This window comes from Malania oleifera, chromosome 9, assembly GCF_029873635.1.
Source record: "Malania oleifera isolate guangnan ecotype guangnan chromosome 9, ASM2987363v1, whole genome shotgun sequence".
In the NCBI taxonomy this organism is placed as follows: Eukaryota; Viridiplantae; Streptophyta; class Magnoliopsida; order Santalales; family Ximeniaceae; genus Malania; species Malania oleifera.
In genome coordinates, this window is record NC_080425.1 from 58117049 (window position 1) to 58135464 (window position 18416).

The 18416-nt window shown below is 34.1% G+C and overlaps 1 protein-coding gene across 1 annotated transcript; it reads right to left on the reverse strand.

Moving 5' to 3' along the window:
* Positions 1-377: 377 nt before the first annotated feature.
* On the reverse strand, positions 378-11967 carry LOC131164534 (uncharacterized). Its single transcript, XM_058121800.1, has 5 exons — positions 11568-11967; positions 8873-8950; positions 7010-7094; positions 1900-1988; positions 378-683 (listed from the first exon to the last, which is right to left on the reverse strand). Exons 1-5 carry the CDS (start codon positions 11880-11882, stop codon positions 540-542), a joined length of 711 nt encoding a protein of 236 aa, XP_057977783.1. The 5' UTR covers positions 11883-11967; the 3' UTR covers positions 378-539.
* Positions 11968-18416: the final 6449 nt, after the last annotated feature.

Sequence of the window (18416 nt, forward strand, 5' to 3'; positions counted from 1 at the left end):
CGTAAAATATTAATCAGAAATAAAAACTAAATGGTGTTCATATATTTTATTTTCTTCACTTTTGATGAGAACCAAATATGAAAGTAATGAAAGTATGAATCTTTTAATATGTTATATAGTTTTCAAGTTTCAAACAAGCTCAAAAGGTCTGTGACCCAGAAAACATGATGTGGCACCGAAGTCAAAGGAGGGTGATTGTTGACCTCCCACAAGACCAACAATCTCCTGTGACATCAAGGATTTCAAAGCCTGACTTTGAAATACTTGTTTATGTGCACATAAACAAACTCTAACAAAGCCACCAAATACACCAGAAATACATGCAAGACAAAATTTACTTGGAAGCTCACCAGCATTGTGAAGCAAGATACCGAACAAGAGCAAAAATCCATGATAATTGCATTTCTCAGAAATTATAAGTTTGATGAGTCTCAATTTCATCTATCCTGTGGTCTTCTCAATCCATCACATAATGCTTCCTCTGGAAGTAATCAGTTGCTACTTCTCAATCTATCACAAAATGCTTCCTCTGGAAGCAATCAGTTGCAACTACAGGTGACAATGAAAGGTTTTACAAATTCAACGAATTCAGATGTCCTAATACCCAGCTTTAGATCAATCTCCCCACCTCCCAACCAGAAGAAGTTAGGACTGAGTTTTACAATAGCTTCATCCAAAATCACCTGAAACGAGCCAGTAATTCCTCCAATTAGTGGTATATTTTGCATCAAAATTTTGATTAATAGACATAAACCATTAAACATGGGCTCACTATTCATTTCAACGACAACTCCGAGGATATTATTTGTCAAAAATGTGAAGAAAAAAAGGCATTCTCTAGAACAATATCGAAATCATATACATGGGAGAGGATCATTGATTGAAATGGCTACTACGAGGGACTAAAGGGTCACTGCCTTACTCCAGAAGTCACATGAAGGATAATAATATCCAGTTACAAATGCTAGTAGGCATACAGTCAGCAGGGTTCAACTTAGGAACCGCATTTGAATTGGATATTTAGCGTATGGAGTACAGTGAACTAAATTCTTTTTTTTTTTTTTTCTTTTGTTGATGACTGTAGGAAACCTGGGGTGGCCAGGGCCCTTCAGACCTGCGGACCCTTACCTCTTTACCAAAACCCAGGGTACGCCTTCTCCCCTTCAACACACCCAGGTACGCCCTGAGAAAACTCAGGATGGCAACTAGAACCCAGGAACTTTGTGAAAGATCAAAGTCCCAGTTGCCACCTGACCTACCCCAGTGGGGTGGGATGAACTAAATTATTTTTCCACATATACGTGGAGGATCCTAGCATCAAGTTATTGGGGCATAAGTTTTGACATGGATGATTTTAAGAAAAGAGCATAAAAGTTGGCAAGGCTCAATTTATGAGCAGCAGTTGCATCAGATATCAAGCATATTAAGTGTAGAACTAAAGTTCTTTTTCCATGCATATACTTGTGTATGACCAGTCAATGCCTGCAATCAGAGACACTGCCTAGACCAAATCAAGGTACTTGGGAAACAACGCATCATGCACATGTGTGATGCAAAAGGTCCTTTTGCAAGATAACAAAATTGACAAGCATGTGTTATAGGGGTTTAAAAAGTAGTTTAGAAGAACAAAAAATTTCAGACAGTTGTTCCATCTTATTTCCTTTATCGATTGTAGTAGGATTTTCAACGTGGTAGTCAATATCGGTATTCATTATTAGACAGCATAGACTAAAATTCATGATATGATACAACGCATCAGGAAAGTAACAGTAATACAATACATGCACCAACAGAGTCAATTAAAGAGTGACAAAAGAAGGAGCTAAACAAAACAGAATCATTTGCTTTCCATCCTACCACAAAATACCTCATAAATTATTGTACAGAATGATTACTAACCGGAATGTCTGTTTTCATTCCAATGCACGTTACACCATTGTGCTCATACCCAGTCAACTGGTGTGATGACTCCTCAGGAGCAAGCCTCACTACAGAAGAAGAAACATTATTGCATTAACAAGTAGAAAAAGGTTATAAAAAAAAAATGTACACGAGCATGGGAAGACATTAGCAAATCATACAAGAGTTACCAATCAATATTGAGGAAAAAAAAAAAGATAATATTGCAGCACAACACAAATCATGCATGTCATCATTATGTGGATAAAACTATCAAAGTTCATGTATGCTTGAAATCAAATTTGCTTCTAAAAGGTATATTCATCTAAACATGGTTGAGGTACTAGCATTGTCAAATCTGAAGTAGATTCAATAAACTGTATCATGATCTACAATATATTCCATTCTTTTATGTATTTTGGATCCTTTAGTTGCACTAACATTTTTATTATAGAAAAATACTAACATTTATAGAAAAGAGAGAGTTGCAAAGGATGGAGCCATAAAGGATAAGATATCCTCTTTAAAAAACCAGAAAACAATTACAATAAAGTCCCCTTACAATTCCTCTGAATCAGATAGCAACCCCACCCCGGGGGCGGGGGCGGAAAGGACACCAAAGAGAGTGCCCAAAGGAAGCAGGAAAACAACTATATCCTATAATGAATGGAAGGAATTCTTTTGCCATTAAAACACCTGGCATTTTTTTTCGATCCATGAATTTCGAAAAAAGCAAAAAATATCATTTCCAAAAAATCAACTCATTCTTACTCATCCCAAAACCCCAATATCATAACAATAAAAAAGTTTCAACAGTTTGTGGCAGTACCATCACCTCATCAAGAATTGAGAACTGATTGACCTAAAGTTGCTAAGCCACCTCACAATGGGGAAACAGATGCTCACTAGTTCCAACTCTAAAAACATAATGCATATATCTGGATTGATGGCCTCATAGGGCATCCTTGCTTGCAACAGATCATTAGTGTTAAGCCTACTGAAAACCATAATCCACATGAAAGCACTAATCTCAAAAGGAGCCTTAGACTCCCAAATAAAATTATTCAAGAGGAAAGAAAAAAAGCTTGAGGTTTTCAACAGATGAGAAAAGAAAGATTTCATAATAAGAAAACCAGTTCCAGTAGCATCCCCAATCCAAATCCTCGAGTCATTCCTCACTTCCAACACTCTCAACAAAACAAAACGCTAAGGTCATTAACCTCTCTTTCATTGAGACTCCTAAAAAGTGAAAATCTCAAGAAAGAAATTCCCTCTCCAAGGGATAAAATGCATTAATCGAGGCATTGTTATGAATTGAAGACAGAAGAGACAAGGAACAATGACTCCAATGAAAACAGTTACAATAAAGTTCCCCTTCAATTCCTCTAAAATCAGCCAAAACAACTTCCCAAAAGAACCCTAAATAATGTCGCCAAAAGGAAGCAAGGAAAAAAACTATATCCCATGATAAATGGGAAGAAGATGTTTTTCCATCTAAAGTCCTTGCATTACTTTCCACCCGAAAACTCAAAAAACAAGCAAAAACAGCATCGCCAAGCCCCGATAAGACAAGCAATACCATCACCTCAACGAAAACTGAGAATTAACTGGCCTAGAGCTGCTTAGCCACCTCACAGTGGAGAAAAAGATGCTCCATTGTTCAACTCTAGGCACATAATGCATATTCCATACTAATGGCCTTATAGGGCCTCCTTGCAAAAAATCATTAGTATAAAGCCAGAACCAGCATCCAAATGAAAGCACTGATCAAAAAGGAGCCTTAGCTTTCCAAATAAAATTATTAAGCGGAAAGAAGAAAGCACGAGGTTTTCAACAAATAAGAGAAGTAAAAGAGCCAGTAGCATACCTAATCCAAATCCTCAAATCATCCTCACTTGAGGAACCAAAGAGTCCTACACTCTCAACAAAACAACATGCTAAGGTCATCAATGTCTTGTTCATAGATTTTTTTTAAAAGTGAAAATCCCAAGAAAGAGAGCACCCCTCTAAAGGATAGAATGCATTAATTGATGCATTGTTATGAATGGAAGAAGAGAGGAACCAATGACCCCAAAGAAACCTCACCCACTCAAATATCCTCCCAAAACCGAATGAGATTCCCATTTCCAACCCTGAACCAGCTAAGAGGACAGAAGAAAAGGAGAAGCATTACCACAACATCCAGTATCCAATGATTCCAACAAATCAAGCCTTAAGCCACTAGATGGAATCTGCTACATGAATATTTTTCTGCCAATTTACATGATTTGGGCAATTTCCTCCAGCAGTTTAAGGGCTACAAAATCCTTACTCCCTATATCATTCCAAGTTACTTTAGGTCTACCTCTACCCATTCCACTGCCATTAACAATTACTGGCTCACTTCTCCTCACTGGTATACTACTTGGCCTACATTTCTTTAACAACCTCGCGCCATAAGGAATCTATCTCAAAAAGGGGAACCTCCATAACCATTACCCAACCAAAAAAATGTTTCAAATCACCAAATTCTCAAGACCAAAGCCCCATTCAGACTAAGGTCTTCTAACCTTACCCCAGCTAACAATATGATCTCTCTTTCTCATCCCACATACTCAAAACACAAAAAAAATATCTAGTGCGCCTCTCCAGAGCAGCAGCGATACTCGCAAGAACTCTTACAAAAAAATGAGCAAAACAAATGAGGCCCCTTAAGGATAAATAAGCCCTCTTCCATCCCTCCACCTAATACCCATCCTCTCCAAAAAGTAGAGGAGTTAGGATTGCCTCCAAGAGGAAGACCCATTTAATCAAAGGTCTATCTAAGATGGTGCTGCCAACCAACTTAAACAACAAAACCACCCTCTAACTCACTCCTCGCCATATTAATTTCCACCACCCCACTCTTAGACTTGATGTTCAATCACAAAATTTTCTCATAAATTTTAAGGTTAAAATCTTTTGGAATTTCACCACACTATCTTCAAGAAAAAGAATGGTGCCATCAGAGATGGGACACTTCAGCTGCCTACCTACCTACCTTACGCCCATGAATAGCATCAAGGCCTCAAACATGGCCAATCAACCTGCTCAACTTATCAACCACTAAAGTTTAAAAAAAAAAAAAAGGATAAAGGTCCCTATGTCTCAACCCTTAAGACACCTTAAACCATTCCCTGGGTTGACCATTCACTATGGAAATCATATTCAGCATAGATAAACATCCTTCAATCAAATTTCCTCCAAACATCTCCAAAACCATTCTTAGCCTTCATTTGGTCTATAAAACCCCAACTCACCATGTTATAGACTGTTTCAAAATCCGATTTCCCTCCCCTCCTCACATCCTTTTTCACTTCATTAGCAACCAAAACTGCGTCAAAAGTTTGTATATCCTTAAACAAGGAAAAGACTGCTTCAAAATAACTGTGCTCCCTAAGACCTCTTAAAGCCTCTTAGACAAAATCTGGGCCCAGATTTTGTAAAGACTAGTAAGATAATCAGTCAAAATTCTCTCAACCTCTTAGAACATATAATATACAAGTTCCATTACTTTATTGGGCACATAAAAATATAATAAACTAAATAAGTTCCATTGTTGTATTAGTTAAAGTCTTAAAATTTAATAAATATATACCAAAGTCAAGGCACATACCAACTAAAAAGTAAAGAGTAGATACTGTGCATGTGCGCCTAAAAAACTTTAGGTGGTTTTCTTGCTGATTATTAACCAGTTTCATCAATATTTGTAAAAAGACCAAGGGCCAGGAGTTGCTTTTGGTTGGTCACATAGTTGCCAAAAAATGCTGACACATTGGCGTGCCACAAATTGGTACAAGAACAAATGTGAAATGTGGTACATTTTCATTACAGAATACTAAGTCTAAAGACCCAAAGTTTTAATTCAATATTTCCACCTAACATAGTTTTTATCAATTAAAATTGAAAATTATAAAATAATAGTTCTATTTTCAGCCATTATTAATCTATTAAACAAATGAAAATCTCTCCAAGATTTCAAAACACCTTAACATCCTCCTCCAAAATATACAAGTGCTATTACATAATTTTCATGATATATCTACATAAGTATATCCTTGTTGTTCCATATTTTCCAGCATGTTCCATACAGCGATTCTTGTTCCCATTCCATGAGCCAGAACGTTCCACATTCTAGTAAGACTGGTTGATCATTATTGAATGGACTGGATTGGGGCTTGGGTTAGGGAATTGTGGGCCAGTTGATTGGTAGTTCTAGACTCTCAAACACATTACCTAATAACTCTCCTACAATAAATTCTCTGCCACTATGAACTGATTTCATATGCTTCTCTTTTAAAACATCGAGCAATGAATAAACATATCATTGAGAACCATTGATACTTTATTCCTATAAGTAATAACTAGATTTCAGGCATTTTGCCAACTGCATGGAGAAAGAATAGGGAAAAGGAAACCAATGGTTCATTTGCTAAAAATTTTTTTAAAAAACAATAAAGATATTACCACCCAGTGCACAAGGCTTGGAAATATTGGATCAAATTCTTCTCTGCTGGGTGAGAAGTCAAGTTTCCTTCAAATAAAGCATTTGGACTGAGTGTTTTATGTAAGTGATAAGTAAAAATCAGTAGGAACTAGAGTGAACGGTGCCATGCAGTTGGGGATCTGGGAGGGCATAATGTACGTAGTCTTACCTCTGCACTTAAAAGACTGTTTCACAAATTGTCAGGTTAGGAAATAACACTCTTACAGTTGAGTCAAAGCTAAACAAGGGGGCGAAAGGAAGTTGAAAAAAAAAGGGTAATTATGCACTTATGTGTGTGGAAGGCCATAATCCATCATTCAAACTGGTACAGAAGAAAATATAGAGTTTTTTTTTCGTCTCATTAGTAAAAATTACACGTGCATCATATATGCAAGTATGTGAATCTACATATAAATTTTTATGTATATAACTCATCATACTACCACTATACCACACTATTAATTCTTCTACTTTTCTTATTATTTTTATAATATACTCTCTTTGGCTACATTTTGCAACAGCTAAAACATGTATAAATAAATAAAAAGTTATAATTAAAAAATTTTTGCTTAAACGTTTTCAATCATTCACAGGACATCAACTTACAATTGAATTTCTTCTTTGCTATCTTGCCATTGTTGAGTGAATACAGAAAGCTTTTCACCATCTCAGCATTGAATCGAGCAGTATACTGCAGTGGAAAAACTGGCCAAAGCTAAGATAATCTAACAGTGATCAATGCTGGCTAGAAGATTATTATTGAACAGGAAAAATAAATAAATGACATGGAATGAAATAGTAAGGAAGGATACAATAGCTCTTAAGCTAGCTGAGGAAAATGCCCTCGATCGTGTAATTGGTGGAAAAGGATTCATGTAGCCAACCCCACCTAGTGGGACTTAGCTCCTATTTGGGAGCACTAAAGAAAAAAGTATTTATAGCATTTATCACTTAAATTAAACACTTTTACAAAAAAGTGGCGTTTGACTTGTACTACAACAAACACGTATTGCAAAAAAGTGATTTTCCAAAATCACCTTTTGGAAAACTTTTTAAGTGAATTTTGAGAAGCAATCGAAGATAACTTTTTGGCCACTTATAAGTGGCACTATTCATAGGCGGCATCGATTTTGTAAAAATAGAAAAATGTAGTGGCTATTTTATAATTTAAAAAATACATTAGAAGGTAATCATATACTATTTTATTATGTATTATAATATATTAATTATTAATGAAACATAATTCAATTATGGAATGAAGAAGAAAAATCATCTATTAATTTGAAATAATATTAAAAATTAAAAATACTAATTTAATTAATAATATAATATTAATATAAATTAATATGATAATCATATGTTATAAATATAAATTAAGAACAAGATTATTGTTAATCAAAAAATAATATTCTCTTATTTTAATTAATAAAAATATTTAAATATTAATTAAAGATAACAGTTAACATAGTTATCAATTAAATTGTTAATTAAAAATTAACCATCTATTATTTTACGATGCATTATAGCCTATAAATTATTAATAAAATATAACTAAATTTTGGAATGCATAAAAAGTACCATCTATAAATTTAAATTAAAATTAAATTAATTAATTTTTTAAATTTAGCTATTAATGCTATTTTTAACATAACTTAGTGTGATAATCATATGTTATAAATATACATTAACAATAAGATTATTGTTAATGTATAAATAAGAATATTATATTATTTTTTTTTATAGAAAATATTTAAATTTTAAATATTATTCAAATTTTAAATATTATTTAAATTAATATTACTATCATTTAAATTTAGTTATAAAAATATTATTATTTTTATTTAAAATATATTTTAAAATAACTATATATTATTTTATATTATGGTATACTAGTTATTATAATTCAAAATATTTTTTAAAATATCTATATATTATTTTACCATGTATTATGGTATACTAGTTATTATAATTCAATTCTGAATTGAACAAGAACTATTTATTAATTTAAATTAACATTAAATAAATTAAAATTTTGGATTTAATTAATAATATTATTTTTATGATAATTTAATATGATAGTAATATGTCATAAATAAACACTAATAACAAGATTTTTGTTAACTAAAAATAATAATCTTACATTATTCTTTTAATAGAAAATATTTAAATTTTAATCATAAATAATTAAAATAATTATTAATGAAATTTTTAATTTAAAAATATTAATATTTGCAATCTAAAATATGTTTAAAAATAATCATATAGTACCTGATAATAAAAGTAAGTATCCAAATACTACTTATTTTAAATACAACCAAACACTACTTATCTTTCAATATTTTTTCAGTTCAACACTTATTATCAACACTTATTAAATTCAGCACTTTTTCTTAAAAACACTTCTATATAAATGATTCCAAATGAACCCTTAAGGCTTGTTGTTGTTGTTGCAGAAAAAAAATTCAGTACCTGAACGACGACAACATAATACTTTGAATTGTTGCGATCACTACAGTCAGTAACATTGGACTGAGCTTGAGTATTGACCTGAAACAAGGAACAATGTGTAGGTTTACTTTTCATAGTCAATTATAATAATCAAAACACATTATTTGAATTTTGATAATAGATTGATTTAAATTTTGAATTACAATAACAAATTTATGTGGAAAGAGAGGTAAATACCTTTTGTTTCCTATATTGTAAAATTTTCAACTTTTATTCACAATATAGTTAACCTAAGAATAAAATTTTATAGGGAAATTTCAAGCCTCCCATAAAGCACTACTAATTACTAAAACACTATAAGGCTTTTTTAAATCCTCCTATGGCTTTAGCACTTTCTATGAAGTGCATGCATAAACAAGATTGAATTGTAGGAAAACACATAAAAGCTAAAACAGGGTAAGTGAGCAATAAGTTTTCTTACACTATGAGAAGTTCAGGTTACAACATGGATTCATTAAATAAATATGATATTAATAAGGATGACTTGAAGTGATATGGCTTCTAAAAAATGCTCATTCTTATGTTTTTAGAATGAGCTTTGATATCACTTGGAAAGTTGTTTCTTTAAAAAACAAAATGCTAATTCGTTTTAGGGTTTGAAAAATTGGATGTGGAACATCAATTTCAAAACATTTTGGAATGACAGGGGACCATTTTCAAACAATGACACCAGTCATATATCATAAAATACACATACAGGGATTCCGAACCTAGGGAGATGGAGGTTGCTCTGACTGCTTGAGTACACCACACACATTCTCTGTCGCAAGCGTGTGCGTGACATAATCTAAAGACTCTATTATGAACTCCTAAAAACGTATATCAACAAATCAGTTCACACTTTCATGTTTGAGAATGCATGTTACATAGGAGAATGGACATCTGAGAGGAACTGATTATAATATAAAGTGTCTAAATAAGACAGTAACAGGCATGGACTTCTTCCAAATTCTTTAGTGTGTTCAGTCATATCAAAATGATTCCAAGTCAGCGAACTAAACTAAAGCAGAATGAATATACTAGACAGTACAGCCTATAATTATTATTCTTATCATTACTATTTATTTATAAACATTCTTATTATTACTATTATTGTTATTACAGTAAGATAGTACAGTTTAATCTGGGCCCCCAAGCAACCGAACAAATAAATTTTAGCTAAAAGGACTCCTAAATCTCAGATGATATAACAGTGGCAGGACTTTGGAACATTGCACTACAAAACAACATCTACTAGAACTTAATCAACATGGCTAAGTGTAACGGTCTTGGGCTCAACTCTGGTGATATATTTTCTGCTTTGGCCTATTGGCCTCACAAATTGTCCTATAAAAGGCGACTCACCTAGTTGGAGTTCAAACCATCCTTATAAGCCGAAGATCTCTATAGTACATATCCATGTGGGACCATGACACTAACAGAAGAACACAAGTAACAATTAATAGAATACAGCACATATATACCTGAACATTCTATTGAACAAAAAAACTGTTGTATTTAATTGTTATCCACAATCTGCTTTGAGACACAACACTCCTTGTTATGAACTTTCACTCAAAAATTTTACAAAATCATTGTTTATTATTTAAGTTGAAAAATCAACCAGGTTCAACAGAATCAAGAAAAGCCTTCCTCCATGGGATGAGAGTTCAATACCTTTTACCCTTCTCCTTGATCTAGAGCCCTATCATCCAGCATGCTGTCTAACACCATAGCTATCTCAATGTCTCACAGCTTTAAAATATGTCCTTGTGGATAATGTGATTCATGTATATCGCTCTAAAACATGTCCTTTTGGAATCTGCCTTGCTATTAAAGCACCCTTTAACTTAAAAGGATACCAGTATTTACCAGTGAAATCATTGGTCCTCAATGCACATAATCAAGTCATTTTGTCAATTTGTTGCAGCTTACACCTTCAACATTTTCATATATTCTATCCTTAAGTTTGAGAGCATGAATTTCAAACCTTGGATTTGGGTTTATACGGACTTGGACAAAATATTGTACAAAATTATATTGAATTTCTTTTAAATCCAGACAAATCCAAATTCAAGTCTTGAAATTCATACTCCCAAACACTACCTATATTCATTTTCCCAATCTGTTGCTTCTTGATTAATACATGGACTTGCTAGTAATCCTATAAATTTTTTTTTCCTTGATAGTTTTTCTCCAATCACACAATACTCCAAAAATTCATTTCCCCGCATGACAAATCTGTTAGATCCCACTTTTATTCTACAAGCAACGTTCTCAAACTCCAACTGCACCCGTACCTCCACCCCCAAACAAATTTGACAGGCTTAATCAAGCACAATAAAAATTGTCTCTCTTTTCTTTTGGATATTGTGGTAAGTACACTAGGCATTTCGGGATATCACTCTTCACCATTCCCTAATTTTGACTCTCATTATTACTAAAGTTGCACTCTTTATATTTGTCTCACTCCCGCAAATGCAGAAACCTTCATTCCGAGAAAAGAAAAAATTCAACAAGCAGGCAGAGGAGATATGCCACTACCAATTCCACACGCAAACGGGTTGCTTAGAAATCCAAAAAAAAAAATCATGGCTAACGCTTGATTAGGGAAAAAAAATTACCACAAAACTACAGAATGAGAAAGCAATCGGAGGAAGGGCAAGAGAAAACTTACGAGGACGATGCTCTTGCAGAGGTGGTCAATGGACGCGGCACCGAGGATGTCTCGCCGGGATTCGAAGGGTCGATCGTAGTAATCTGAAGGAACCCTCTTGAAAGCGAAGTCTCGGACGCCGTTGCTGCGAAGAATGGCGGAGAGGCGCGCCTCGGTGGTGGTGGTGGTGGTGTTGGACCTATCGGCGGCGGCCGTGTGGTTTGGGTCCTGGGAAGTGGAGAAGGGTTGGGGGAGGAGGCAGAGCTCGAGCGCTGTAATGCGTTGGAATATTCGGGCTTGGAGACTCTCTAGCTCCGCTAGTGCCTCCGTCTCCATCCCTGCGCTCGAGTTCGTCCCTCTTGCCTATACTCTGGTAGCATACGGTTTAAGCTGCGGCCCTTCAACGGGGCGTTTGAGGGAGAACCGGCCGGTTCGATTTTAAGCTTTAAATAGAGGTTGAACCAGCCGGTTCGTTTATGAGCTTTTAATAGAGGTTGAACTATCAGGAGAAAAAAGTTTTATACGGATACTGTTGTTTTTTTCAAAGCAATTAATTATCCATTTTAATCAAGACATTCCATTAGTTAAACTATGAATTTCTATAATGTATGTTTGGAAATCTAATCTTAACACAGTTGAGAAGGGGCATGAAAAATGGCCTATCTTTTGTGTAGCTCAAATTTAATTGACAATATATATATATATATATATATATATTAAAATTACATTTTCAATAATAATAAATTCTTCAATTAACACTCTTCGGAGTTTCTACATTATTGTCTATAAAAATACAATCAAATGTTAGGGATGGCAAAATGGGTCGAAACCCGACAAGTGACCCATAACCCACTCATTTAAATTGAGTTCGGATTTAGTAGAAGATTACTCATTTATAAACGGGTCAACCCAAATTTGACCCATTTAATAAACAGGTTATGCAGGTTTGGGTTAGGCGCCCGTCGGGTGACCCGTTTAATTTGATATATTTTTGTTAAGATATTAATAAATAAAATAAAAGAGTGCTATTATATATATATATATATATATATGTCACTTTATATGAATTGTTTTAAAAAATTAAAAATAAATAAATTATATATATAAATAGGTTCTTAACGGATACTCGTTTATGACATGTTTGTTAAGCAAACAGGTTTGGATTTATATGTTAGTAAACATGTCAACCCGAATCTGAACCCATTTCGACCCATTTAATAAACGGGTATGTGGGTTTCAGTTAGGTACCCGTCGGGTGACCCGTTTAATTTGATATATATTAAAAAATTAAAAATAAATAAATTATATTTATAAATGGATTTTTAACGGATACTCGTTTATGACATATTTGTTAAGCAAACGGGTTTGGATTTATATGTTAGTAAACATGTCAACTCGAATCTGAACTCATTTAATCCCTACCCGTTTACGATCCGTCAAAATCCGACCCGCTAACCCATTTTACCACCCTTATCAAATGCTACTTATTGTAGATGAAAACGTAAGATTTACATATGCATTTCCATCAAAGGTGGCACCATTTGTTTCCCATTTTACATATTAACTATATCTACATTATGTTTGGCAACACTTCATTATTAAATAATGATATTTTTTTTATTAAGTGACACTTTTATCTGCGAGTATTTTTATAAATATTTCTTGATATTAGAATATTAGCTTATACTATAATAATATGTGTTTGGTGTTCAATTTTTTTTTTTTTATAGTACTTATTGAGTTTCTTATAGTAATTTATGTATTATGTATTATGTATTATGTATTATGTATTATTGCAAAACAATTGTTTGAAAAGGTAATAAAACTCACATTATTAGTCATTTTCATAAAAGATAATATGTATATGACACAAAAAATATTGGAAAAGAGGAAACATCAACTCTAATTCATTAACTATTTACCAAAATCCTTTCTCCATAACTTCTTTGAGATATTCCTATCTACAAGATCAATAGCACTTACACTTCTTTACTCTCGAGAACTAGTTAGAATCATATTATTTAGAATAGGTGTTTTTCTCCACACTATCAAAAACTTTGATTATTAGTGACTGACGAAAACCATCACTACTAGTCACTATTAATGACAAACTATGATGGGTCGCTAATAATAATTACTGTGAAAATTTATTAATAACGATTTCAAAATCATCACTAATAATGGATATAAATGATGAATTATTAGTGACCTTTTTTTCATGAATCACTAATAATCTACTAGCTTTAATTTTTTTTGGGATTTATAAGTACCTATAAAACCTTATATATAATTTATAAAATTATAATTTTCACAATAAATCCATGCAAATAAAATTACACCATAATTCTTAAGTTACTTCATTCATCTAAAACAAATACATACATACAAATTGTTGAATGTAATTTTTTAACCAAATATCTCCACACCCTCAAGAGTTATAAAAATATTGTTTTAAAATATAACAAAAAATAGAAGGAGTCTTCATCCCCGTATCTCCACGACCACCACTAGCATCAAGTAAGTGTATTCTCCAAGACTCTACAAATGAATAATTAGACAATAAAAGTAGTACATAATGCCTTAAAAAGTTTAAATATAAGAAAAATTAATTCAAAATAATAAAGGAAACTACTTGAATGAACTCAATTTAACTTATGGCAAAGCGGTTTCTAGTTGTCCCACGAATTAAAACAACAGTTAAAGTTTTTTGATCTTCAACAACACAAGAACCTCTAAGTCCCTAAGATATGGAAGTTTCATTTACTCCATTTTGATTTTCTAATTGTAGTGTGACAGTCATTACCAGAGGCAAAGTTCTGTGACAAACTGTATTGTACATGAGGATGCCTGTAGCAGCCAAAATGTTCATCACTTAAATTAGCCCCCCACATTTAGAATACAGCAATGCAAGTCTACCAACTCCAAAGATTTTTTTGTTATCTCCCTACAACAACATTCACCGACATCAATTGGGAAGAGATGTATGGAGAAAATTAAAACAATATCTTGTTCAGTACCAATGGAGATAGCCACGTTAATTGGTAGCAGTAGCTCTTAGCACTAGAACAAGCATGCTTAGCAAAATATGAAGCGAGCATTTAAACATGTGTGCGTTCAAACACAAACAAACACTCATATCACAACTACTACAAAAAGAAAACCTAGTAGAATATAAACCAAACATTTTAACAATGTATTGTTTATGGTGTGACTCTTATACTTGGAGTTTCATAAACAAAGAAAAAAAAAAAGCATAAGGGTGCAACACGGTAGGGACTCGTCGACGAGCGCCCTGTGCTCGTCGACGAGTAGATCCCGAGAGTAAGGAAAATTTAGAGTTTCTAAGATACCGAAAGTAGAATAAGGGACTCGTCGACGAGTGGTTGTACTAGTCAACGAGTGGCCTTCTCAGGATTGTCGCCGAGTGCCATGTTCTCATCGACGAGTGTGCCTGGACTGCGAGAAAATATTTGAATGTTAAATTAGAAGGTTGGGGTGGTTGGGAATTCAAAGAGAAACTTCTGAGGGAGTCTTATTTATATTCTTCTGGGGGTTTATTGACAAAGATCATCGTGAAGTGTATTGTGTACTTTGACGACTTTCTTAGTGAAATTATTGTGCCGATGCTTCCGTGGATGTAGGCTTTGCCGAACCATGTTAATTCTCGTGTTGATTCTTGTTGTTTCTCATTTAGTGGTTTTGTTTCATTTGCTTGTCGTTGTTTTACTTATTTCTATATGCATCCTTTATCCAATCATTATTACAACAAATTGGTATCAGAGTGATTGTTGTCATGGCATCGAAATCATCTTATGCAAGATTTGACATTGTCAAATTCGATGGAACCGAAAATTTCGATCTATGCTAGAGGAGAGTTAAGAATATACTCGTGCAACAAGGAATGGGAAAGGCTTTACTTGGTGTTCAACCCGATGGAATGAATGAGGCAATATGAAGAGAATTGCAAGCAAAGGTTACTTCTACAATATGCTTGTGTTTGGCGATGAAATGCTATATCATTTGATGGAGGACTCTCTAACAGCTAGATGGTGAAAGTTAAAAGGTTGGCACATGTGCAAATCATTCAATACTAAATATTTTCTTAAACAACGTCTTTATTGGCTTAAGATGGTTGAAAGATCAAACTTAGATCAACATATAAATGTCATTAATCAAAACATAAATGACTTTATGAGAATTGATGTTAAGTTTGATGAAGATGATAAGACTTTGATATTGCTAAACTCCTTGCCATCGACTCATACCTATGAAAATCTTGTTACCACCCTTACATAGGGAAAAGAGACTCTTGATCTAGAAAAGGTAACAAGTGTTTTACTGAATTTTCGTCAAAGGCTAAAAATATGTGATGAAGGAGAAGGACTTGTGGTTAAAGGAAATAAAAGTGTGGCAAAGGAAAGTTTAAAAGTGGATCAATGCGGTAAAAAGGGGCATCTTAAACTGGAGTGTCCGGATTAGAAGAAAGGGCATGCTGAAAAGCATGAGGAAATTTCAAAATCAGCAGATGTAGTTCAAGAAGGAGGTTTAGTTTGTAGTGATGGTGATGTTCTTTCAGTTTGATCGGGGTTGGATAACCTTACAGACTCTTGGATACTTAACTCGACATGTTCTTACCATATGACTCCAAACAAGGAGTGGTTCAGCACTTACAGGTTAGTGAACTCAGGTTCAATTCTCATGGGTAATGATGTTTCTTGTAAGATCATTGGCATAGGAAATGTTAAGATAAAAATGTTTGATGGTGCTATAAAAACCTTGAGCAATGTAAGACATATACCAGAGTTAAGGAAGAGTTTGATATCACTTGGCACCTTGGATTGTAATGGTTTCAATTACAAGTCCGAAGGTAGAGTTATGAAAGTATGGAAAGGAAATCTGACGGTGATGAAAGGACAAAAGCCAGATGGGAATATCTATACATTGCAGGGAACTACTATTGTAGGTGGAGTTGTAGCCGTAGATGCTGAATCTGATGAGACCATCTTGTGGCATATGTGTCTTGGGCATATGGGGGAATATGGTATGAAGGAATTACACAAGAAGAAACTCTTAAAAGGTTTGAAATCATATTAACTGGACTTTTTCAGGATTTCTGTTCTTAAAAAACAAAACAAGGAAAAATTCAAACCAGTTGTACACAAAACAAAAGGTATTCTTAATTATGTGCATTCCGATATTTGGGGCCCAGTTAGAGTTGCATCAAAGGGTGGACATGTGTAATATGTGAGTTTTTTTTATGATTACTCATAGAAATTCTGGGTACACTTCATGTGGAAAGAGTTTGATACATTTGCCAGGTTCAAGATTTGGAAGGTTGAAGTGGAAAACCAGACAAGAAGGAGAATCAAATGCTTGAGTTCAGATAATAGGACAGAGCATGCCGATTCTCGATTTATGAAGTTTTGGGAGCAAGAGGGCATTAATAGACACTTTACCATTCACCAAACACCTTAGCAAAATGGTGTGGCATAAAGGATGAACCAGACTCTGGTGAAAGCACTTAGTGTCTTAGGCTTAATGCAGGGTGTAGGAATTTGAACCCGAAAAATAAAGGAAAATGAATATAAAAGAGAGAAATAAAATAAAATAAAATAAAAAGAAGGGATTGGGGAAGTCAAGGCCAAAACCAACGATGATTTTCCATGCTGGAGGAAAACCGGCCACGGTTTTGGGTCAACTAGGCAAGTCAACCACAAAATCAGCGACGGTTTTGTGGGAACAGGGAAAATCGGCATCGATTTTCTCCTGGGCTGCTCACCCTATAAATAGAAGTGAGCTTATTTTTTTAAAAGAAACTCCAAAAACCCTCTTTTGGAGCTCTACTAGGGTTTTGATATTTCTTCACCAAAGGGTTCCTACGAGCCCCCTAGTGCTCCAGGATCAATCTCTCTTCTTCTAGCTCACCGGATCTCGTAGTTTCACCGGTTCAAAAAGCTAGGTTTTCAGTTTTTTATTGTCGTCCTTTTTGGATTCTTTTTCGGATATAGGTAAGGGGATTACGTTAATGCAGCATTTTTATGATTTTGAACCGATGGAAATGTTTATAAAGTAGTTATATTTATGTTTTCAGTTGAGGTTTCTAAAACCAACCGTTCAAAAGTCCCATTTTTCAACCTAGGATATACGGTATTCTATTTTAAGTATAAATGAATGATGGGAAGACTGGTTTTATATTTTTAAACAGTAAATGTTATGTTTTCATGGTTGCCTACGGGCTATGTTTTAGTTATGGAAAATTGTGTGGCAGGTGAATATTGTTTTGAGAGTTATGGTAATACTGGAAATAAGATTTTTTGTGTAATACTGAACTGTTGTAAAACATATTGGACCTGTTTAAGAAATGCAGGGATTTATAAGATGGTGGCGAGGGCCCTGTTTTACTAGACAGCCAAGGGTCGAAGTTTTATTCAGTGACTAAGAGTTGAGTTGTAATAGAGGGCCAAGCCTGAGTTTGTAGTAAACGACACAAGGGCAGGTTTTATAAAATGACATGTTGTATGTGAAATGAGTTTTAACGTACAGTTTTAATTACTTAAATTGCGTGATATGCTCTAAGAACCCTGAGGACCTTGTTATTATGAGCATAGTACCATAGCTAGATAGAGTTTCACCATTTGACCGTGTGCGCCCCCTTTATACTACGAGAGTGGTGTTAGGTGGTCCTGGCCGATTAACCCAGGTAGAGGTGTTACCTTTCCTTGAAGTACATACCAGAAAGTGGTAAGGCAATCGAACCCGCAAGAGAGTTATGGAAGCCTACAAACATAGTTAGTAGGGAGTGACTTCGTCTGGGTTGATCCCCCGTGTTTTAGTCTAGCCTTCAGGCAGCACAACCCTGACCACGGGGGT

Excerpts from the sequence above, each read along its gene's own strand:
- LOC131164534 (XM_058121800.1), bottom strand. The coding sequence starts at position 11,882 with ATGGAGACGGAGGCACTAGCGGAGCTAGAGAGTCTCCAAGCCCGAATA. Across the intron at positions 7,095-8,872 it reads ATTATGTTGTCGTCGTTCAG|TATACTGCTCGATTCAATGC; the intron begins GTACTGAATTTT and ends TTTCCACTGCAG. Across the intron at positions 684-1,899 it reads GAATGAAAACAGACATTCCG|GTGATTTTGGATGAAGCTAT; the intron begins GTTAGTAATCAT and ends GGCTCGTTTCAG.